The following is a 23,818-nucleotide window of genomic DNA, read 5'->3' as shown; positions in this document are numbered from 1 at the left end:
CCTCACTGTGACCACCGTAATGATTTTGGGCTGTGACAATAGCTACTAGTCCAAGGAAGGTTACGATCTAAAGAAAGAAATAAAATATTTAACTTCAATTGTTGTTTATCAAAACGATGTTTATCGACATACCTTGAGAAGCATGGTGCCAGACGGTTTTGACAAGACTGTTTAAATAATACGTGCTGTTCCACTCTTCCTGTGAACCTGCTTTTATGCGTAGCTAACATTTACTGATCACTGCTTCACTTCCTGTGACGGTATATATACTAAGGCAAAAGCCGAGACTTGGGCAAATTTTTCACTTTCTTTCGTGAAAGCAGACACCCCGTCAGCAACGAGTCTTCAATTTCGACCATACACGGGTTGATGTATGTTCATCTTTCGTTCAATTATGCGCTGTACCCCATACTACGGACGACTGATGCCGTTTCATTCCATTTGCCTGGAGTAAACGGATCGTGAAACTTATCCAACATAGCGTGGCACGGATCGAAAAGGAGTTTGGAAGCAGGTTTTGCTATAAACTAGTAACGGTGCAGGAAATGCAGTGCCTTTGCGCAGTGTCTTGTTTGGTGGCTTGACATGCGACTATTGGTGGTGGAACTGGTTTCAATGTGAAGATCAACTGCAGGTCGCAATGCTCACGGGATGAACGAATATCCAAGAGTTGGTCTCAGCTGTGTGGCATGAAGAGAAATTTTGTAAGGCTTCATAAAGTCGTAATGCGCAAAGAAATCAATTCTTAATTTGTTGCAGTGCAGCGAATTACGCAACATGTAGACGGTTACATACGATGGTTTAAGTAAGAAGTCTTTAACGGCGTTTAACATTTATTTGAAACCACTTGTTCCAGACCATAAAAATCGGTTAGAAAGTTTTCAAGTCCATTCGCCTAATTGTTCTTTAATTTCGCCGTTTGAAAACGTTTCGAAGAAAGCCGAAGTTGCGCCTTGATCCAGGAACTCGAGTTGTTCTCATGGGCTTCCTTCTCGAGCTGTACTCGTAATTATCGGGAAACTCGTTGCTCGCTTGCAGTACACGGGATACCTTCGCTTGAAAGCCTCGGACATCGTCAGCGGTGTACTCCACCGTACGCCAGTAGCCATCTGGATCTAGCAGGGAATACTTCCCGATCACTGCATTGCCAATCCGCTGTTCTTCGTGGGTTTTGATATCCTTGTGTTCGGGATTGTTGATGACGTACTTGAAGGCATACTGTGCCGTATCTGTCGGCGATTCGTCCTGCAAGACTTTCGCACTACCGCCCGTAGATAGACTCATTATTCCAGATGTTACTAGAATGTTTAGTACAGCAAAGCGACACGATGGCCCGTAGGACGTCGAACGTTTCCTCGTCATTTCAACGTAACTGCTTGGGAGATTTTTTGTCACTGAATAGAGCAAAATCGTATCGCTCGCGTTTATATACACTGCAACGCGGATTTGTTTGCAGATGTGTAACATCTCATTAGGTAGTGGTATCAATATAACGATGGTTAAGTAATTAATGCATTGCAGTTGAAGGGTTATTGCGCCACGTATACATTATGTTGTTGGGTTGTTACGAAGGAAAGTTCCACTGCACGACGAACAAGTTGCGTATTCGTTCCTAGTTACTCCAGAGGTGAGAGACATCTTTACTAGTCGTAATGGATTGGTCTGGTATGGCCAACCGTTTAAGCACTATCATTATTTGATCGCTGATCTTTTGTGATCACTGCATTTGTCAACCAGCTATTCAACTTGTCCAGGATCTCGGTATTATTTGGAGTGGACTTACGTAAATTTAAGAATGGAACGATTGGTGTATAGGGGATGATTCACTCTGTTCTTAAATCCATATATAAATTTTATTGAGAACCGTCTGTTCCAAACCATGGGATCAATTTTCTAACATCATTTACCTAACTCTTCTTTAACGGTATTGTTGTTATCGTATACTGTCATTGGTTAGTGGAGTATACTGGAATATGTTTAATCAACATTGAAAGGGTGAAAAAAGGCAAAGCTAGTTGAGCAATATAAGAAGGATATACAATGTATTCGCTGCAATAGTTGGTTAGGTTTCACTAGCTATCTAACAATTCGATTCAATCATGAAACTTACGGGTTGAGCAGGACTTCTAAAATTTGAACGATTTGAAATTCTGAAATCAGTCATCAGTCATCAGTCATCAGTCAATAAAGAATCAGTCATCGGCCAGTCGAGAAATACCATGAAGTTCGATCGTAGACCAGCTTCAAGAGTGGTTATGGTAGTAGTGAATATTGAAAGTGTGACTGCTTCCATGTTTCATGCCAATTCTCGGCCAAACATGCTTTGAACATATTCGTGATTCGTGAAGCAAAAAAACCTGTTAATTTAAAAAGGAAATTTTATATGCAAATCTTTTTAGGATGTTTGTTGTAATATACTTTGTTTCAATGTTGGAATACAAATCTGGGCAGATTCGTTCGTGTTGATCAGGTGCTACAGTTCCGTAAATAATTACTATCAATTGCTTATTAAGTATATTTTGGAAAATTGATAAGCAATGTTCTGATTTTTTTCATTACAATAAAACTTTAATCAATAAAAAACAAACTTTGTCTACTTATTCTGTAGTGGGATCTACAATCAATAGTGACAGTGCAAGTTTAGTTATTTTAGTTTAGATTGGTCGTACTGTAATCACATAATGTCCAGAAAATACGGCCAAGTTTATTAGACTAAAGCCCAATAGCAATCGTTTTCCTTTCTTTCAAGATTAAACTACGAAAGAAAGGCATATATTCGAACTCAACCCAACATCTCCTATTCGAAATATGAATGAAACAGCACTCCTCTGGTTAATTTCATTAATCCCTGTGATAGAGGCACAGGATGTTTATAATTTCATTTACATTACGATTACATTACATAACTTTTTGGGGAATGGGAAAGTCTACAAACGGGTGGCGCTGCATCACTTTATCACTGAATCGTTTTAGTAATGGTACGCAGGGTAGGCCACCTTGGCCACAGGGATTGCAATTGGAAGAAATGGTGTTGGAAGACTTTCCGGTACCTCAAATAAATTAATTTAAAACACAATTTTAAAATTGTTCTTCATTGGGTTTCCATCCATTCGTTAGTACCATAGTTCGTCCAAAAATCATACGCAGGCCCGATGTAACGGTTCCTATACCGTTCCCGGTTCCTCACTACGGTTCAAAACTATGGCCGTGCATCAACTGGACTGCTTATTTATAAATTGATGCTAGTTCGGTTTTCTCCTTTTTAATATAATTTTAATGTCATTTACACTATTATTTATTTATTTTGTTGTTTATTCATTTTTTATTGATTTTTATTCATTTATTTTATTTATTTATTTATTTATTAATTAATTTTTTTATTGATTGATTGATTTTTTTTTTAAAACATCAACGGGAAACATAGTCTAATTGACAATTGACAACCAAACATAACTTGGAACTCAAACCAACACTATTAAAACTAATTAAATGTAGTATCTTACATTCGTTAAGAACATGTTTCGTTTTTTGACATAACTTTTAGAAAATATTTTCAGACATCAAACAGTTGTAGGACGAATTTAGTACAATTTAGAACAGTGGAATATTGAAGTTGGGGTATAATTTCAAGCAAATGCGACCTACCTGGGGCTACTACTGGACAATAAACTTAACTACCGTCCACACTTAGAAATGTTACATAAAAAACTAGACATACTCATCAAACTGCTATACCCATTAATCAACAGAAAATCAAAACTAAACTTTCCAAATAAACTCCTTATACATAAAACAATTTTCCTCCCTCTTTTAACCTATGCCTCTTCTCTGTGGTCGCATTGCTCCAAAACTAACTTCCAATCAATACAAATCAGACTGAATAAAAATCTCAAAATGATCCTCAATTTACACCGGAGAACACCAACAAATCTCGTCCTAAGCCTCGCTGGCACGCATAGACTATCGTTAGAAATTAACAAACTAAAAGAAGGCCTGAGGAAGAACAATAATTCTATCCACCCAACAATACAAGACCTAATTATCTGATGTTTTTAAAGTTAACTAGTTGTAAGATGTATGTAGTTATTAGTTATTAGTTATTAGTTATAAGTATGATATAATGACTCAATGCCACGTGGCATAACATGCAATCTAAATAGATTTTAATCGAAATATTTTCATTTCAATCATTTTGATACTTTAAAATTATTAAATAGCTGCAATCCCATTGTGGAATATCTCTGTACTCTTATGTAATCAAACATTTATGTATAATAAAGATCCAATTTTGAGTTTAAAAAAAAGCAAATGCGACCACATTTCACATCTACGCAACAACCGTATCTTCTTGGTAGGTAATCAATTATTTTCTCGGTTTGTCTAGCCGAGTCTAGTAATGTTTTGTAACCCCATGTCAGAGGACGCACTTGATAATTTCTTATCGACTAGTTAACCTGAATGGCACATTCCAGCAGCTCCGTTCACTATCTTCTTGAGAGGAAAATAAGGACCTATTTGCTGTCCAATATCATGTTGTAGGTTAGTTTTATTGACTCCTAATGTCTCATAATTAATAACATTTGAATGGCGTATCGCGACATCCAAAGCGATATTCTAGGAAACGTGTTTTGAAGTTCTATTTTGCTGGCTGCGGAGTTGTATATTTTACATCTCCTTGCAAGCAAATCTAATTCTTTTACAGTAGATCAAAATTGTTGATCTCAATTAATCTAAAACATCCTAGAACGTTTACGAATAATTTGATGTGCCTTAGAAGTCTGATGTGCCTTAGAAAGGTAGTGGGGAAGCCAATTTCCAACGGACCTCCCTTTCTTCACTCATGCCAATTAAGTCGTCTGATAAATTGTTCAATTTTCTTGAACACCCGCATTACTTCGCCGGTGTATTAGCTACTCCGCTCCTTAGCAAATATGATGGAACTGTCAGTTTAATGGTGCATTACATAATATTCAACAAACGCTCACATAGCGCGATGGATGAAGGTGGCGGTGGTTCGGTGTTTCGGTTTTTCGCACGCGAACTGTGACATGCAAAGTGAGGTGACAAATTAATAAGTAATGGCCTCGGTGACAGTATTTCGTTTATGGTCCGCAAAGCAGCGGTAGTGGCGCACTGGACACATTTTCGGTGGACGGTGGCAAGAACCGTTGGAAAACGGGTTTTTCGCTGTTCACCAAGATGGTATGGGGCGTAGGTGGGGTTTGGTGGAACGTGCGTACGGCTGGGCGTTAAAGGAGCGCAAGGTTGATTAGTTGTCCGAGGTGAGGTTTCCGTTGCCATCCGACGCGAAGGTATATGGAGAAATATTCTGCGGTCGTCCTGCAACTGCATCCCTGCAACCACACACGCTGACACGGCGGGTTGGGTTGGGGCACGGAACTGGTTTTGGGGCGGGCAGACACCAGCATTTCGGCATCTAGATTCGACTGCCTATTACCGTGGCGATTACGGGCTAATGCGTGCGACTGAGCTACGCAGCCACGGAAGGTTATCATTTCTTCTGGCGTTCGGTAAGCAGAGTCGGATTGAAGTCGATTTAATACGTGTCAATGTGACACGGACTAGGCGTTCGGGTTACCACACGAGTTGTTGAACTTGACAGCCCGCTAGCTGCTGCTGTGGTGCTGCCCGACCAGAGTGGTAGGATGTTCTGGTAACTAATTCAGCTATAAAAAGCACCCAATACCGTTGGAGTACCGTCAGTCAAGTGGTTAGACTTCGTATCACATCTTGCAGCTCCGAACCGCACCGAAATAGAAACATGGTGTTCAAAGTAAGTTCTCTATGGTCCCCAGGCAGGTTGAAGTTCTAACGCCAAGGTATTGCTTTGGCAGGTGGTCCTTGCTTTGGCTATCGCCAGCGTGGCAAATGCCGTTCTGCTGCCCACTCTGGTGAAAAAGGTGGAGCTGGAGGCCCCGGCCGAGTATCACTTTTCGTACTCCGTCCACGACGAGCACACCGGTGACATCAAGAGCCAGCAGGAGGAGCGCCACGGAGACGATGTTAAGGGACAGTACACTCTGATCGATGCCGATGGTTATCGGCGTGTGGTCGACTACACCGCCGACGAGCACAACGGATTCAATGCCGTGGTCCGCCGGGAACCGCTGGCTCACCACCAGCTCGTCAAGACCGTGGTCCCGGTGGCTAAGGTCGCTGCCGTACCGGTAGCCCATTACGTAGCTGCTCCCGTGGCCAAGGTTGCCCTCCCGGTGGCGAAGTATGCCGTTCCGGTCGCGAAAGTGGTAGCGCCTGCTCACGTAGCCACCGTCAGTTTCTCGGCCCCTAGCCTCACCTATCACTACTAAATGAAGGGCCTACGTGTATCCGGTTCCGCTGGTGGTCAGTACCCAATAAACTCTAGTATAGCGTTCCCGTTCCCGAATGGTAATCTGATGCTGTCGAAGAATCACAATACTGGAAAGAAAAACGGGATCGTCGGGATGTTTCCCCAAGAGTTCCAGACCTGACGGGAACAACTTTGCAAGAAGCCGGAATGAGGTTACCCGTGTCTGAAGTGTGGACCTACCAGGCGAACATGCCATCGCGCTGACGTCTGACACTCCACAAACGCCCCAGATGCCAGGCGCAAGCTGGCGCTCGAGGATCGTTGCCAAAAAAGTAAGCCCAAGACTCCATTTCATCGACCGCGGTATCGACTGCCTCCGTTTGCGGTAAAAGTGGATCGCGCACCACGACGGCCACACTACGCGTCAATGCCGAACCTGCACGAGGAGGAAAGAAACACTTTCATGCGCAGTTCGTAGGCCCTCTCCAGAGTAGGGCCAGCAAGGCGTCCAAAACTATGTGTCTCAGGCACCCGGCTTTTGGGGGGCTGCCAGACTGTGACCGCCTCCCTTGTATGGTCTCTCTCTCTTTCTGTCTCTTTCGACTTATGCCAGCTTTTACCGCTGTGCACGGGGAACTGACCGAACCGCAAACGCCCCCGGGCGATGGTGGCGGAGTGACCTCTCCCGTGAGCCGTTCGGCGGCCGAGCGCAACCTTGAAAGTAGACGAATTGTGGTTATATAACCGAAACGCGATACTCTTGATCTGAAATCGCTCGAACGAGACGCGACGGGATGCCGACGGGCGCCACGGGCTAACGAGTCGATTCCTAACTGGCCGCCGAAGGATCGGCACCGCTTGGGACAGGTCGCATGTGTGTGTGTTGGGGTCACCGCGAAACGTGACGTGCAGACGTGGAGCAGGAAAATGTATGTCAATGTGGAATGAAAGTGAAAATGCCCGCATGCCCGCGGGATCGGAGCTCGACTTGGCCCGCTTTGGCCAAGTGGACAGTTTTTCGTGGAAAGCAGTAACCGACATCCTGATACGGAGCGCTGTCCTTACGTGCCAGAGACAGAGACTCCATCCCAAAGGGATGGAAGCGGCACCAGAAGCGGCACAATATTCGGCGTGGTGCGGCCGGTTCCCACGTCTGTCTTGTTGTGCCATTATTTTGATTCATGACTCCAATTACTCTCGAATTCATTTACATGCAAATTTCACTGCACAACGATTTCTGTAGCGAAGTAAACGGCCACAGACTCCGAGGTTGGGACTCCAGATTGGGATGGTGCAGTAATTGGGCAATTTTGGAATTTTGACAGAAGAAGGATGCTGAATGAGCTTGTAATTTTAGGAATTGTTATCACTTTGTACAAGTTAAAATGAACTCAAATGAAATACTCTTGTCACCCGCTACAATTTGGCCAGAGCCACATCCCTTATTCGGAGCTCATCGCTATATTCACGGTCCACGGTCGGGACGGAACGACGTTCCGATGCCTTCGTGTGGATTCGAACGGCCCATTCCGTGGGAAACGGAGCAGCGAATGTTAAGGTCATGGCAGGCACGTTCCGTGGGCAGCTGGTACAAGCTGCATCATCATCACCATCGAGCCAAAAAAATCGTAGCTTCAAACCGTTCTTCAATCACCTGTCGGAACATGGGGCATGGCACCTTCGGGACAGAGCTGGCTCATCACACAGCCCGCATAAACCCACCGTGCGGTTGATCCTTATTTTTGCCCCTTTCTCACACCATGCTGCAGGGCAACCAGTGTATGTGTCACGAGGCCGCACATATTCGACCCTCGGTTGCAGGGCCAGCGCCAGGGCCAGCCAGGTTTGCGCGAGAATTTGGAAACTCCTGACCGGCGGCACCGAGATTGCCGTTTCGGCGGAGTTTAGATTGGCAAGCTAACAACGGCCTTGGCACCGGACGGGCAGACAAGGCGTTCTGCCCGCGCCCCTAGACTGGGCCAGATGCGGTAGAGACCCCGGGGAGACCGCCTGATTGACTGACTGACTGACTGACCAGCACGCCTCGAACCGTTCCGAGTGCGTCACCGCGTCTTGAGCACCCGACCGAATTTCGCCGAGGGAAGGGAGACAGATTTTTGCAATATTGGAATCATGCCCCCGAGCGGTCGGAGAGTGCTTTTGCTAAGATCGGCGCCAAAACGGGAGATAAAAAACAGACGAAAGAAATCATATTTTGCATGTTCCGAGCCCCCCCTGGCTGAGGGACGTTGCCGAGAAGGAAACGAAAAAAAAACACGAAATCGCAAACACGCCAGGGGAGAACATTGGCGAGAGAGATGGTGGGAGCGTTCGGGCAGATGGAATCGGATGGAGGTACAAGGTATTGACAAGGCACGACTTACGACCGATCGGCCCGGGGTTAGCCGTTTTTTGGGGGGATCGATCGACATCCAGATATAAATAGCGAATTTCGGCCCCAAATAAGCATCAGTTCAACCGGAACCTTCAGCAGGACCCTAGCTAGACCCCAGCGTAGCCCAAGCCAGCGTCGAGTTTCAGCTTCAGAGAATCATGGCGTTCAAAGTAAGGCAAAGTGCGCCGCAAAACCCGCGGGAGTGATTCTAACCCGAGTGGTTTCCCTATTTGTAGTTCCTGGCCGTCGTCGCTTTCCTGGCCGTTGCCAGCGCCCAGCACTACGATCCTCACCACTACCAGCAGCCCCAGTACCACCAGTATCACCATGAACCGGCCGTCGTGAAGACGCTCCAGCCGGCGCTGATCAAGACCATCCAGCCGACGCTGGTCAAGACGGTGAAGCACGTCGAGTACCCGGAAGCCCCGGCCGAGTACCAGTTCCAGTACTCCGTCCACGATGACCACACCGGTGACATCAAGAGCCAGCAGGAGGAGCGCCACGGAGACGATGTTAAGGGACAGTACACGCTGATCGATGCCGATGGTCACCGCCGTATCGTCGACTACACCGCCGACGAGCACAACGGATTCAACGCCGTCGTCCGCCGGGAGCCGATCGAGGGACACAAGATCGTCAAGACGATCGCGCCGGTCGCCAAGGTCGTGGCCCCGGTCCATTACAGCCACCAGCCGCACTACGAGCACCACTACTGAAGCCGCGTTCCCGTGGGCCTTGGGAGAGTGAACTAATCTCTAGCTTACGCGAATTACCATCCCTTCACCTTTCACCTCATGCTGCCTCATCCTTTCATTAAGTGTTAGTAGAACTGACAAGCAGACGCAGTGTAAATAAAACATTGAACGTATACAATTCAACCCCCCGGGGGACTTGCTTCTGTGGCATCACTTAGAATTGCGAACTTTGGTCAGGTTTTGCAGTCCGTTCCAACCAATTCGGGGATCATCACTTATGTTATTCGCCCCTTGGGGTGATTAAAAAAAAAAACTTTATTTAACTTTAACAAGAGTTAATCGTTCGCGAAACGCGATTGGTTTGAGCTGAGCTGAACTAAACTGATCGAGAGATGGGCAGGAACTGACTAACTAGTCCCTGTCTTGTCCTAACTGGCCCTAGCTGGACGACCTAACTTCTTGTGGTTCTAGCGCGATCGGGTGTCGTCTGCATCCGCTGCCCGATCGTAACCGTTGTTGATTTCGCGTGGCCGCGCGCGCGTGGCATGGCTACTGGCGCGAAATTGCTGCGTTGCGTCTAGACGGTTGTTGTTCTCGGATCATGGGGTTTGCTGCCATGGGGCGACACCGTCTGCGCTTTCTTCTCACGGTTGTTGTTCACGACGACACCTGATCCTGTTGTTTATTTCGCGTGGCCGCTGCTGTCGCGAAATTGCTGGTGGGTGCCGGTTGTGCCGATCGTGGGATTTGCTGACGTGGAGCGACACTGTCCGTAACTCATCATCAACACTTTTCCCCTCATATAGCTTATATAGCATGTTTAGCTATTTACAGGCCTCTAAAGCCAATAATTTACCAACAAACTGTTTTACCGCAGGAAGTTCTAAAAACGAACTTCTCTTGCTCACTTAAGTTCACTATAAATAGTATACGTTTGCTATAGGCAAACTAACAACAATTTGATGTGTTAGGGAATATTGCAAAGTTTAATCTTTATGAAGCTGCCATAGTCATTTAATTATTTAAATTTTTTTTCTCAACTCAATTTTCCCTTATTCCATAATTTACAGTATTTTGTAAATACTATACAATGTAAAGTGGGCGCGATGTTGCAGGAATGCTGAAATTGTTTGAATTGAAGATAAACGAATGGTTTGGTTTGTTTTCGTTACATATTAAAAACCGAGTTACCGGTTTGTTCACAGAAGTAATTTTGGTAGTTCCATTGTCGCGTTGGAGCAGGTCCACAGACGATAGTCGGTGCTGATAAGATCCCTTTTTTCATAAAAATATTTAAAAAATATAAAAATATAAAAATATTAAAAATATGAAATAATTAGTAAATATCATACTTTCAGTGTTTTATTTTTTCTGCTACTTTTACTCATAACAATGGAATGAATGGAAGGGAATGTTAATGACTTAAAAAATTAAAGGGGAATTAGCTTGCACTTCTTCAATTGGTTATAAAAAACGGCTGAATATTTTTCGATGCTTGAACTTTGAAAGGTTTCATTTATGTATAAAATACAATTTTGGTTGCAGAAAATTTGGAAAATATAGAAAGTTCTTTGGCGAAATTGAAGCTGAGATCTTGGACGGCGCTACGTACAGCGACAGTCACAGTTTAGGCAGTTTATGTCAGGCGAACAAACCAGCAACTATTGACAACCGCAAGACCCAAATTCAAGTTGCTGTTGCCGAAATAGGACCAGATACAATCGAAAATGTACTAAATACAGCCTGACCAAATGAGCTACTGCCAAGCCAGTCACGATGGATATTTTACCGAAATTGTTTTTCATAAAAAAAGAAAATTGTAGAGTCTACCTTTCAAATAAATGTTCAAGCATAAAAAAAATTCAGCCGTTTTTATTTTATAACCAAATGATAAAAGGCACTTTAGATGGCGCACCCTGTATAATCATAAGAATGTAATACAGCCAGAAGAAATGCAATTGTTTCGTGAAAATGGGAACCAAATCCCGACGGATCTTCAGGTCAATCCTTTGATGGACTTTCAGCTCCTTCAAGAACTATATTTAACTATATGTTATTTCATTTCAAGCAGTTAATTTTTGTTTCAGCAAATTTAATGTTTTTAAATCACGACATAGGCTTTATGCTTTGCCGATGTTGTTCCTTGATGTTTACTAGAATGAAATCCTGTTCGGTTATTGTTCGATTTGTTAAAATTTATTTCATCTGTCGACCATTGAGCGTTGCACTCAACACACTATTTACAACTCGGTATGTACAACTAGTTAACATTACAGCCATTCGATCGTTATTGGTCGGGTGTGTCGGGCTTAATCCGTTCGCGTTCGGTGTCATCGCCTCAGTAGTTGTAGTTGGTCGACGGTCCGTGGAACTGCACGTGGTTCACGGCGTCATGGTGCTGGGCGTAAGTGGCCAGCTTAGCCACCGGAAGGGCCACCTTGGTCACGGTGGGCAGAGCAACCTTGGCAACGGGAGCCGCCGCATGGTAGTACTGCGGGGCAGCCGGCTGGTGCTGGTAGTGAACGGTCTGCGGTGCCGGCTGGTAGTGGACCTGCGGCTGCGGGGCGAACAGTTTGGTGTGGACCGGAGCGACCAGCTTGGCCACGGGAGCCACGGCCTTCACGACCTTGTGTCCTTCGAGCGGTTCCCGGCGAACGACGGCGTTGAATCCGTTGTGATCGTCGGCGGTATAGTCGACCACGCGACGATAACCATCGGCATCGATCAACGTGTACTGTCCCTTGACCACATCTCCGTGGCGCTCTTCCTGTTGGCTCTTCACATCGCCGGTGTGGTCATCGTGCACATCGTACGCAAACTGGTACTCGGCCGGAGCATCCGGGTACTGTTCCACGTGCTTCACCGTCTTGACCAGCGTCGGCTGCAGGGTCTTCAGTAGAGCCGGTTGGACGGCTTTGACCAGGGCGGGCTGCTTGTACACCACTTGCTGCGGCTGGTAGTGATGGTACTCTGGCTGGTGATGGTGGTACTGGGGCTGGTGATGGTACTGGGGCTGGTACTGCTGGTAATGCTGGGCGCTGGCCACAGCAACCAGAGCGAACAGAGCAACGTACTGGGGATGGTACAAGAAGCGACAGAAGCGTTACGTCTTAGAACAGTTGGCACTAGCACTCTACCCTGATCTTTGGACCCGATCTAAAGCCCCACACTACACTCATCACTCTCAGTATACGCACTTTAGATGCCATCTCTAGCGACGAATTAGCAGAAATTCTTTCTCGAGCTCTCGACTGGACACTGTGGACCCTTCGGTTCGTGACTGTCTCGATGGCCGCGGTTAACTGTGCTAATTCTCGGACCATACCCTCCACTATATATACGGATCTCACCGAACTGCTACAGTTTAGCGTCAAGGGACGCGCTCAGGTTCCCCCCATAATCCTCCCATCCACGTGTCCACGGGGCTTGATCCGTGGCGCACGGCGGGGTTGAACTAATTTTTGGGCGAAATGTGTCACAATTCCCCCTAGCTCCGGCACTCTAGCCATCTCGCGCTGGCGCATGTCGCAAGCCCTCACGGACTCTAGATCACAGGTTGCGAGGCTCAGAGCTCACACAAACTGGCGGGGAGCGCCGACTGCCGATGAGATCATTAATCCGGGCATTTACCACACCTTTTTCTAGCCAGCCCCCGGGCGGATTGAAGGAGGCTCTCGCTCTTGCGCCCTCGCTTAGCGCGAGGGAGCATTAGGGGAGCCCGAACCAAAGCCCGTATGGCCTCGCGAGTGTGCGGATGTGGATCCATAAGACACGCACCGTCTCAAGAGAATGCACCCAACCGCCGGACATGCGCTGCCCTGACATGCAAACATGGCCTGAGTCGGCCTCCGGGCTCACCGCAACCAGGGTGACGGAACGTCGGTGGACCACATCTCAACCGAACATCGATATCCCGTTTGGCAGCCCTCGGACCCTCGGCGATAATTAATGAGTACCTTCATCATCCACACGCCAGAGGCCGTGCCGTGTGGTTCAAGTTCAGGTGATGTATGGACTGTTTTCTTCTGACTAACGCCCTCGGGGGCTTTGAATGACGGACCGCAGCCACAGATTAGTCTGCCCGTGGAGGACACGCATGGATCGGGTACGGTGGTGCATCTGTGGCTAAAGGGTATTTTTGGGCTTTAATCAATTAGTCGGACTGATCGGCTGACGTGCTCGTCGGTCGAAGTTTCGTTAGGTCAGGGAACCCCCGCGGGCACGGGCATGGGCCCAAGCTGCCCAATTCGACTGCCTAAAAGTATCAAATTAGGGTCGATGCGGTTTTGTCGTAGGAATCGCTCGCCTCCGGATCGGTCGTATCATTCCCACGGCTATGGGCTGTTCAATGGCAACCGAGACAGCCCGAGGCCGAGGGCGAGGGTCCAGTCGTTTGGCAGTTGATAAATGGCTACCGACCACCGGGACAATAACTCCAACTGCCAATCGGTGTCCTTGTGTGTGAAGTATTATGATGCACCACTTTTTAGTACCACGGGCAAGTCTATTGATTACGGCAAGAGCTACCAGTTTCAAGAATTCCAGTACAGTATTAGAGTCGAGCGCGATCGATAAACGTGCGTGTCGCAAATAAACCTGCATTAATCATGCACTGGAATGTCTCTATTAAAATTTGGGGCAATATCTGAGCACTGGTCCAGCTGGTCCAACGAGCGAGCCAACAGATTGTAGAGCCCTGATCAAAAATTACCAGAGACTCGTTCGAACTGAAACAAATGTATTTCAATTATGAAACTCTACGATCTACAAATGATTGGAACTCTTTAAACGAAACTCTTAAAACAAGAAGGTCTGTGGAATTTGCAACATTTACTATAAGGTCTGCAAATTAATTAGTTCGGTTTTTATTCGACATTTGTCACTTAATTACAATAACAAACCGTATGACTACCTTAATGAAAGTATTGCCCGTCGTTAGTTACTACTTTATCCTACCTTTTAGGTAGTTTCTCGATTCCGTGTTGATAGAACTCCTCATCTTTATCAGCGATCCCCTCAGAGTCCCTTTTTTCAATACTTTCATAATAAGTTAACCACTGTGCTGCCAAATTGTTACTCGTGTAACAATCGAGATAGTATTTTTCAGTTTTGCGATGTGGGCTCGTGTTTTGTCATTTTGAAAAATCCTTGTCTTTTATCCCAAAAAATTGAAAAATCCTTGTCTTTTTTTTCTCGTCGTTTTATGGCCAAGCCTTTGCTTCAAATGCATTAATTGTTGTTCATGGAATTCTCCTTCAACAATTTCATTAGGTTTAAAAAGCTCAAAGTACACCACACCTTTTTAATCCCACCATATGCACAGCATAACCGTTGCGCAGTGAATATTTCGCTTTGGTTGCAATGAACTTAGTTCACCAAGCTGTATCCAGGACTTTTTACCTTTAAGATTTTCGTAATAACTCCCCTTTTCATCAGCAGTGACGATTCGGTACAAGAACCCCTTTCTTTTCAGCAGCACAACTAGAAATTCGTAAATGGTTTTCCTTCTTTCAATGTTTCGCGTCTGACATACATCCTCATCGAGCAATGTTACCAATTTTTCATCATCATACTTTTTCGTTTGTCCAGGTCTCGGAAGCCAAAATAACAACTTTTCAAACGCGCAAATCACATCTGACTCGTTCTCTTAGCTAAAACATATTCACTATAAACATCCATGAAAATATTTTGTTTTGATAGCATTTTTCGTCATATTAAAGTAATCGCCGCGAAAACACTTTATCAAGAACACACCTCAACGTTTTCAGATGCTTATAAAAAGAGTTATTTACATTTTAACATAAAACCTATAGTGCGTTAGATACGTAAAAGCTAACGAACACATATTAAAAACATATTGTTTGTGAAAGTTAATGTAAAACGTAATCGATTGTAAAACGGCAAGAATTTATTCACATACTTAATACAAATGATTAGAGTTCTTTAGAGAAAACTCTTCAAACAAGAAGATGTGTGTAATTTGCAACATTTACTACCATTCACAGAAGCTACCATTCATCGACCGTTTAACATCGCAAAGAGATGGCAGCTGGTGCGGTTCGGGTCCTAGGGCCAGGTGAGAAGTACTGGGGTATCCAATAAGTTTTTTGCCTTAATAACAAAGGGCATTGCTATGAGCTTCATTTTTTTGTTATATTGGTACACTCTTCATATGAACGTATGTGAAGTTTCATTTCAATCGGTCACCAAATTTCTGTTTACAAGCCATTTAGTATCGACATCAAATGATGAGATCATCAACAGCTGTGGAAGCCCTTCCAGTTTCTCACTTCAGGCTGGGAATTCATAGATTGAAGTCTCGTCAAATCAATTCTATCGTTGTTCAGGAAGGCCATACTGAATTAAAAATTGTATTTCAAAACAATAAAAATGTGTTTTTCTTATCGAGGCTACGAACTTATTGAACAACCTAGTACAAATTATTAGAGCTTAGAAAACTCTTTAAGCAATAAGGAGTGTTTAATTTGCAAAATTTACTACACTTTCATCGACCGTTTAACATCGCCCAGAGCTGACTGCCGGTGCGGTTCGAGTCCAAGGGCCAAGTGAGTAGGTTCTTTACATTTTTCACCATACGATCTCTCTCTCTCTGCGGGTTATCTACCGATTGCCCGGTGCCGGTGCCGATGCAAAGCAACAACAACACTTGATTGACATCGTGATGTCGTTGCGACGTCCAGCTGAGGAGGAATTCGACGGACGTCGAGAAAAAAGCAGTGATTATAATGATCGACCGATCGTGCCGGCCACGATCCTGTTGAAACACTTTCGCTTCACCCTCACCGGGCAGGGCTGGTACCGGTTGGCGACAGTTTTTTTTTTGCACCACCACCACCACCAGGCACCGCCAGCAAACTCCCAGGTATTTCGTAACACACGCCGTCTTGAGCCGTGCGACCTTGTGAGTAATGTTTCGGTTTTGCGCGAAACATTCGCGGCTCTCGTTTGGGTTTGGGTCTGCAGCCGTTGCCCGTGGGCCGCCAACACCAAATTTCAATCAACTCCACCACATGGCAACGCGTGGCAAGTGGAGCTGCCTTGGGGCCAGTTGCGCGGCCAGTCGTGAGGATCAGGGAAAAAAGTGCCCGACAAGCTGGGATTATGTTGTTTTAAGAAAATTTTCAATATTGCACGGGCATTGAGATCGAGTGCACCCACAGGATTCACACAGGCTTCATGGTCGATAAATTGGGCCAACACAACGGCTTCGGTAGTGGTTCTTTTTGTGTTTACCGCCTCAAAAAATGGTGGAGAAATTCAGTCCCGACAGTCGGTACCGTGTTCATGTTATACTTTTCACTTTTTACCTTTATTCCACCGGTGGTCGCTCACATTATGCAACGAAACTCGCATTTGGCCGGTGCGGTGCCTCATGGTCATGAGGGCAAGAAATTGCCAGAAATTGGTGGGACAGATATGTGACCGAACCGTAAGCCATTTATTTAAGAAACGATGCTTATATTAGTGTTCTATACATTCGAGTCAATACTTGGCGTTTCTATTCTCCTGGTGGCTGCTGTAACACTCTCGGTTCCGTCAACTGTAGAGCTGGAAGCATTTCAGAAATGGTCCCAACGTTTGCGTTTTGCTCTAAGGAAAGTGCGCCTGACGTCTGTTCGAAAAACTGAAAAGATTAATAAAAATATTCAATAGTGTTGCGGTGATTTTTCGTAGAAACGCGTAGAAGAAGGAATGGACACTTGCGGATCGAAACCGGAAAGCGTCAAGAGGGAAGGGTAACAGAGAAATAAATCTGACAGGAAAACGACACGGGTCCGCAGGTTGAGCGCGGTCCGAGAGGTCGGCTCATCTTTTAAGGCAATTAGCTTATGTAACATCTTCATCGAGGGGTCGATCGCGGCGAAACCTGCCCACGGCTGTGTTTTACACCGGCACCCAACCAGCCAGCCGTTTAGTGATCATTGTCAAGGATAACAGGAAGGCATGGAATGAATTTGTAAATGAAGATTGAAGCCTTTTCGTGTGAACCTGACCTGAGCACGCGACTTCGGAGATCGCGAATGTTTTATTTTGTAACTTCACAGTTCCTTTCGCGAACTGGAAGATGTTCCACAATCCGAGCAGTTAATGGAAAAATTTTAATATTGCAAAAACTGTAGAAAAATGTTCTAAAATTAAGCTTAAAAATATGCTCGTACTTTCGTAGTAAGTTTAGTAGAATTTATCACTTGTGTTCGTCGATGTCACTGCCACGCAGTGGAAGCCACTGGCAAGGTAGTCGGGTACTGAAAAAAAGCAGCTGTAATTGCACCACCATTAAAGGGTCTGACACCATCGAAAAGCGTAATGAGCGAAAATTACAGCATTTTGTTATCGATCGATTCGTCGAATTGTAGGGCAAGATATCCAGATCACAGGGCGTGGAATGGGCCCCAAACTTGGCCTGTGCTGGGTTGGTGCAATCGGCCACAACTAATCGACAGAAGAATGAAAACCATTACGCGAAGTGCGTGGGGCCTGGTTGATACTTGGGCAAAGGTTGTGCCACACTCTGTGTTCTGGACCAAAGCCCCGGATATGTGTGTCAGCACGTATGATGTAACCGAACGTTTCTGCGAACTACACGAGCCCTCGACCGTGAAAACGCCAGCCCCGAGTCGAGTCCTGCCGTTGAGGCCCCATTCGCCCGAAATAGGTCACCCGTCACGAACTCGGGGGCGAGTTAATGGAGATTGTACTGGGAAAGGGAGAAAAAGTTTCCAGATAAAACCGATTTCAACGCGGTTCTCTACCCTGCGTCCGTAAGTCAGTCAGTCTGGATTGATAAGGGTTTGGGAGCGAACAGTGGAATCGAAGCAGCAACCTGTCAGCGTGCGAATTTTATGCTGCTTTTGATGATAAGCATGGATTCAATTTGCATAGGATTTAAAGTGGCAGAATTAGTTCACTTCACATGAAGTGCATTTCATAGTTGGAATGTGAAGGAGTAGTTAAAGTGCTATTCCAGACAATTTCGGAGTTTTTTTTCGGACGGAATCGTGGCGGCAATCGGGGGCCCACAGCTCCCTAGTTGCTGCCCAATTATACGGTCGAGCCCTCTCTCCCGATCGACGGACCAGAGGCACGACCTCAGTAGCAAAATCATTTCGCGAGGGTGCGCGTAGCTGGCCGATTGCTCCTGACGCATGGTTTGCCAAGGAACTACTCAACGGAGCAGCATGCTTCGAATCTGTTTTACGTTAAGCATTTTATGAGCGTAGCGATCGAAGCGAAGGAGCAAGAGAAAGAAAGCTTGAAAGGAACTCTGTCTCTCTTTCTCGCTTTCTTGAGATCTTTCGGACTTCGGACTGTCCTTTCCGATGCTACGTTTTGGGGAGTCGGTAAAGCGCAGAGAAGCTGACACCCAAAGGGGTAACCCATTCGACCTCCGTGGCCACAGTCTGTCTAGCCTTGCCGGGGCTTGATCAGGGCTCTCAAATGTTCAGGTGTCCGCCAGGAGTGGTGATTGCCGATGGCGTTTTAAACCCGCATGGGCGGATCATATTTGGAGCAGGCAGAATGGAATTGGCGAATGGGGCGCTTTTTCGGCCTCTGTCGGCTCACTTACCTTCTGCGAGTCGGACGGTGCTGAGGTTTGTTTTGTACCGCTAAGGTCCGCGCCAGGGGTGCTAATCAAATAGAAAGAAGCACATTATAGTGATAAAAAAGCGATCGACGCGTGCAATAAAAGCATTGGCCGGGCCTAGTAAAAGCAAGGCCTTACATTTGAGTATGCGGTGAGGTCGCCAGGGCTGCTAGATGGTCGGACGATAGTGAGCTTCGACGGTGTAGCTCTAGCTCCACCTTTAGATCTCTTACTTGCCGTTCCAACTGATCGTTCAGATCTTCTAAGTGATCGATCTGTAAGAGGAGAATGATGTGATAAAATATTATGGCTTTTTAGTTCGCTCGCGCTTACCGTCTCCAGTTCGAACTCTAAATCATCGATTATGGTGTACGCCTTGGCCAGCTCCTTCTCCAGCGCACTGCAGCGATTCTCCAGAGTGGTCATCCGCTCCTCAAAGGCCGTGGGTTTTCCAATGTCCGAGATCTTTCCTTAAAACAAGCAAGCATACAGAGTTACTTACTCTACTTGTGGAATTTTTTAAAAACCATTGTAATATTGGTAGAGTTGTAAGCAAAAGTGTTTGCCTGTTGGTATCACGTTTCTTATCGTAATTGATTAAATTCCAACGCGCTTGAAAGGAATATCTCGCTACCGTTCGCGGTTGCGTGCTGGCGTCCTTCGATACTAGAACCGATACACTAGGAACTCGAAGCCGACCTCACCGCAACTCTGTCACGTAACCTACCTATGATCTCGACCGGAACCCGGTTCCGTTTGATGCGGCTATGCCTCACGCTGGCATTAGCTTCCAGCGCCTTCAGTTTGTGATTTTGATCAACGTACTCTTTGATCAAATCATTGTAGCGTCTTTTGAGCAACTGATGCGCCTCGAACTGTTGCTGACTACGTTCCAGTTCCTTCTCGACCTCCGCTTTGCACTGAAGCCTTGCCTCTTCGGCCCGCGCGTACTGGGCACGGAATCGCGCCACATCCTCCACGAGTACCGTGTTTTCGTTGTGAAGCTTCCGGTTTTTAGTGTCCACTGCAAAGATGAATGCTCGTTATTGCCATTCCGTGGCAAATGGTAACACTCGTTTTTAACGTACGTCGGTCAACTTGGGCAATCAAATCGCGTATTCTGTGATTTAGCCGCAGCAGATTTGCCTCGTATTTATCCATACTGCCACCAGGGGCCACTCACCTGAATGCTTTCGGTGGGGTTCGAAAACATTGGCCCACCCTGAATCACGATTTCGTAGATACCGGGTCTTTATCGTTAGACGGTGATAAGTCCCCCTATTGCAGAACTCGTACGGCGGATTCGAGTGAACTTCTCGTACTCGTTTGTCGAACTCGATGGTCGGCATCACTGTTTTCAACTAGAGAAGCTCCGAGTGCTAAATGTGCTAAAATGTGCAAAAGAGCTTAAATGTGAAAGCTTGTCAAGCTCTTCGAGTACGAACTGCCATTCTGGTGCATTTTTGTAAACATTGCACACACAGATACACATACACAGATAGCAGTCAGAATCTCTTCGCCCTATTTGCAACTGCTGTAGCAACATGATTAAAAAAGAATTACCCGTATCTTTCCGGCCTATTCGGGCCTAAAAACCCACCAGTATCCTTTCGGCCTACCTTGCTATCCCTGCGGAGCATAAACAATACAAACTAATTGATAAAATCAAAAACATTCTAACAACGCTGCTCTTTCCGCAGCAAAAAGTTGACGGAAGCCGGATTGTCAAATTGGAGTACGAATACGAGTTTCATGATGCCAAAAATATTAGGTGTATGCGTTGAAATTTATCGTTTACATATAGGGGGCGCTACTGTTGGATAGAAGGCACAAATGTCATCAAATAACTGTCAAATGTCAAGCTTAGGCATCTGTCAACAAATCTGCATCATCACATTTGTCAATTTTTCCATTGTGAGATTGTTATTAACACGAAACCATGTGCGAATTCGAGCCAACAAAGCGTCATTTGCGGGAAGTGTTGTTGTATCACTTCCATCTGAAGAAAACCGCAGCCGAAGCATGCCGGTTGCTTCAGGAGGCTTATGGCGATGCTGTTATATGCGAAGCCACTTGTCGTAATTGGTTTCGGCGCTTCAAAAGTGGTGATTTTTGCACTGAGGACAAGGAGCACCCGGGACCAGCGAAGACGTTCGCAGATGAAGAGTTGGAAGCATTGCTGGAAGATGACCCGTGCCAAACACAACAACAGCTTGCAGATGCATGTGGAGTGGACCAAACAACAATTTCCAGACGTTTGAAAGCGTTGGGAATGGTCCAAAAGCTGGGAAACTGGCTGCCTTACGAGTTGAAGCCAAGGGATGTGGAACGCCGTTTGTGCATGAGTGAACAACTGCTCCAACGACACACCCGCAAAGGTTTTTTGCATCGAGTAGTTACTGGCGATGAAAAGTGGGTTCATTATGATAATCCCAAGCGCAAAAAATCGTATGGATACCCGGGTCATGCGACAACATCGACGGCCAAGCGGAACTTCCATGTATCCAAGCTTCTGCTCTGCATTTGGTGGGACCAGCGTGGCGTAATTTATTATGAGCTGCTGAAGCCAAATGAAACAATTACCGGAGACCGCTACCGACTCCAAGGAATGCGTTTGAACCGAGCATTGAAGGAGAAACGGCCAGAATATGGCCAAAGGCATAACACGATCATTCTGCAGCACGACAATGCTCGGCCGCATGTCGCGCAACCAGTAAAGACATACCTTGAAACGCTGAAATGGGAGGTCCTACCCCACCCGCCGTATTCCCCGGATCTGGCTCCTTCGGATTACCATCTTTTCAGGTCAATGGCACATGCATTAGCTGAGGAACGCTTCACTTCGTATGAAGATTGTAAAAATTGGATTGATCAGTGGATCGCCTTAAAAGATAAGGCATTCTTCCGCGATGGAATCCGACAATTGCCAGAAAGATGGCAAAAAGTAGTGGCTAGCGACGGACACTACTTCGATTGACTAGTTTGTTAAGAGTTTTGAACAATAAACGATTCAATTTGGTAAAAAAACGATAAATTTCTACGCATACTCCTAATACTCGATAACCGAGAAATAGTTCATCCAGCTGAAAGCTACTGCCACGGAAAGTCGATCGACTGCCGCGATAGCAAAATGAATTGAGATGACCGTTCGAGTTCTCGATTCGAGTTTCGTAATTGGGCCCAAGATTTGGATTTGAATTTGGAAATCGGTTAAAAGGCACAGCTAGCGCCACCTGCCGGTCGGTAGTGAGAGTTACGCTTGTGTACGATCGCGACCATGGTTGTTGTGTACGAGACGGCGAACAAGCGAGCGGTGAAATATTTCACACCGTGGAAATGAATTGAATTCGAATTTTTGAATTCGAATCATGTTTATGAGCACCGACGATGCAATAACCTTTTAGCTTATCTGCTCGCAAATAAAAGAAGAATCTATTCGGATGAGATTCGGTACAGGAAACGGTGGTGTGGGATTCTACCTCAAACGCTTGTCAACAATATTCTATGGGTCAGTGTGTTGGTGTGCTTCAAGCGGCACATGCGCAAACGAACATAAACAGATGTCTCGCCATCCTTCTCACAGTGACAGCTGGCACGTGCTGAAATCGTCCTTTCGCACTCTCGTCACCGGGCTGGATGCGGCACGGGGCACCGAAACCGAAAGCGAGGGTGGCCAGAGTCATCCCCGAACCGACCGAGCTATCAGGCACGGAAAATTGTGGTCCTAGTTTTTCTCTCCCCATACACTACCCCTGAAGTCGGAAGGTCGATCCGATTGGTAATTCGCGACGATACGGCACACTGTACGGTATCGGGAAATTATCACAATCGCAGAAGGCAGTGTTCCGCTCGTGGGCTGCGGATCAAAACAAAGTTAAACATTCGCCACTCTAAACATGGCCGTCCGTGTTTAGGAGTGCGATGTGCAGTTTCAAGTGCTCGTGCAGTGAGTTGGCCATAATGCTCAAGTTTGATAAAGCAAATCTCATCCAGCACGAGTGATAGCCAGCGAGTGGTGAAACTTTACGGTGCATCTGTGCATTAGTTTTACAAGAACTTTGTGTGAATTCTTCATCGCCCTCGGGATACGGCCTACTAAGTCGCCAACGTCAAAGCGCCCGAAGCGAACGAACAGGTTGTGTCTGTCACCACCGGAGAACAACACCGGAAAGGGTGGGTTGGTGGAACGTCGGATCGGTTACGTGAACCGATAACGAGTACTCGCGGCCAAGACGATGGTCATGTTGTTTCATAACCGGCATTGGCCCGTTCGGCTGTTCTCGGATTGCAAATCCCGAGCCCTCCAACTTTCCCGATAGACCCATCAAATATGCAGCAGTTTGTGATTCTTTAAACAAGCGGCTTCTGCACGGCTTAGGTTTCGCTGGCGAGGCGATAGTTTCCGATACCTTGCGGTCGTGTGTGGATTGGAAGCACCCCCTGCTCGTACCGCGTTCTGTCAGGTGAAGCGAGTTTTTGAAGCTCATTAAGGATTTATCCTTTTTGGTTGCGCGCCGTCCTCTACGTGCTCTAATTGCTCTGGTTCCGGTGGCAAGGTAATCGTGACCTACATTTTCTCTAGGGGGTAGACCATCGTTCTACGGTGAGCATCAGGTTTTTGGGCACAGCGATGGAATGCAGATAAGTTCGGCGCGTGTTCACGCACCGACCGTTGCATCCGGCCGTTCACCTGGGGGATGATGATTTTAATCATCCATCCACACCCTTTAGGATTCCATTAGAGCTTTAGGACATTCCGTTTTCGCAGTCCCTTCTTTTGTTTTGTGACATCACAATACGGAACAGGTATT

General features: G+C 46.1%; 4 protein-coding genes across 4 annotated transcripts; 2 read left to right on the top strand and 2 right to left on the bottom strand.

Moving 5' to 3' along the window:
- The first annotated feature begins 5,711 nt into the window (after nt 1-5,711).
- On the top strand, nt 5,712-6,331 carry LOC131208660 (larval cuticle protein A2B-like). The gene is made up of 2 exons (XM_058201471.1): nt 5,712-5,794; nt 5,856-6,331. Exons 1-2 carry the CDS (start codon nt 5,783-5,785, stop codon nt 6,327-6,329), a joined length of 486 nt encoding a protein of 161 aa, XP_058057454.1. The 5' UTR covers nt 5,712-5,782; the 3' UTR covers nt 6,330-6,331.
- Nucleotides 6,332-8,863: 2,532 nt separating this feature from the next.
- LOC131207687 (larval cuticle protein A2B-like) lies at nt 8,864-9,421 on the top strand. Its single transcript, XM_058200314.1, has 2 exons — nt 8,864-8,875; nt 8,942-9,421. The coding sequence occupies exons 1-2, from the start codon at nt 8,864-8,866 to the stop codon at nt 9,419-9,421; spliced, it is 492 nt and encodes a 163-aa protein (XP_058056297.1).
- A 2,317-nt stretch (nt 9,422-11,738) lies between these two features.
- LOC131207686 (pupal cuticle protein Edg-84A-like) lies at nt 11,739-12,579 on the bottom strand. The gene is made up of 2 exons (XM_058200313.1): nt 12,538-12,579; nt 11,739-12,473 (listed from the first exon to the last, which is right to left on the bottom strand). Exons 1-2 carry the CDS (start codon nt 12,577-12,579, stop codon nt 11,739-11,741), a joined length of 777 nt encoding a protein of 258 aa, XP_058056296.1.
- Nucleotides 12,580-13,553: 974 nt separating this feature from the next.
- Nucleotides 13,554-20,168, bottom strand: LOC131207685 (paramyosin-like). Its single transcript, XM_058200311.1, has 6 exons — nt 20,096-20,168; nt 19,735-20,031; nt 19,341-19,477; nt 19,146-19,282; nt 18,990-19,050; nt 13,554-13,655 (listed from the first exon to the last, which is right to left on the bottom strand). Exons 1-6 carry the CDS (start codon nt 20,166-20,168, stop codon nt 13,554-13,556), a joined length of 807 nt encoding a protein of 268 aa, XP_058056294.1.
- Nucleotides 20,169-23,818: the final 3,650 nt, after the last annotated feature.

Source organism: Anopheles bellator, chromosome 2, assembly GCF_943735745.2.
Source record: "Anopheles bellator chromosome 2, idAnoBellAS_SP24_06.2, whole genome shotgun sequence".
NCBI classification, from domain to species: Eukaryota; Metazoa; Arthropoda; class Insecta; order Diptera; family Culicidae; genus Anopheles; species Anopheles bellator.
The sequence above is the reverse complement of the archived record's forward strand: the minus strand, read 5'-3'. Positions and strand labels throughout refer to the sequence as shown.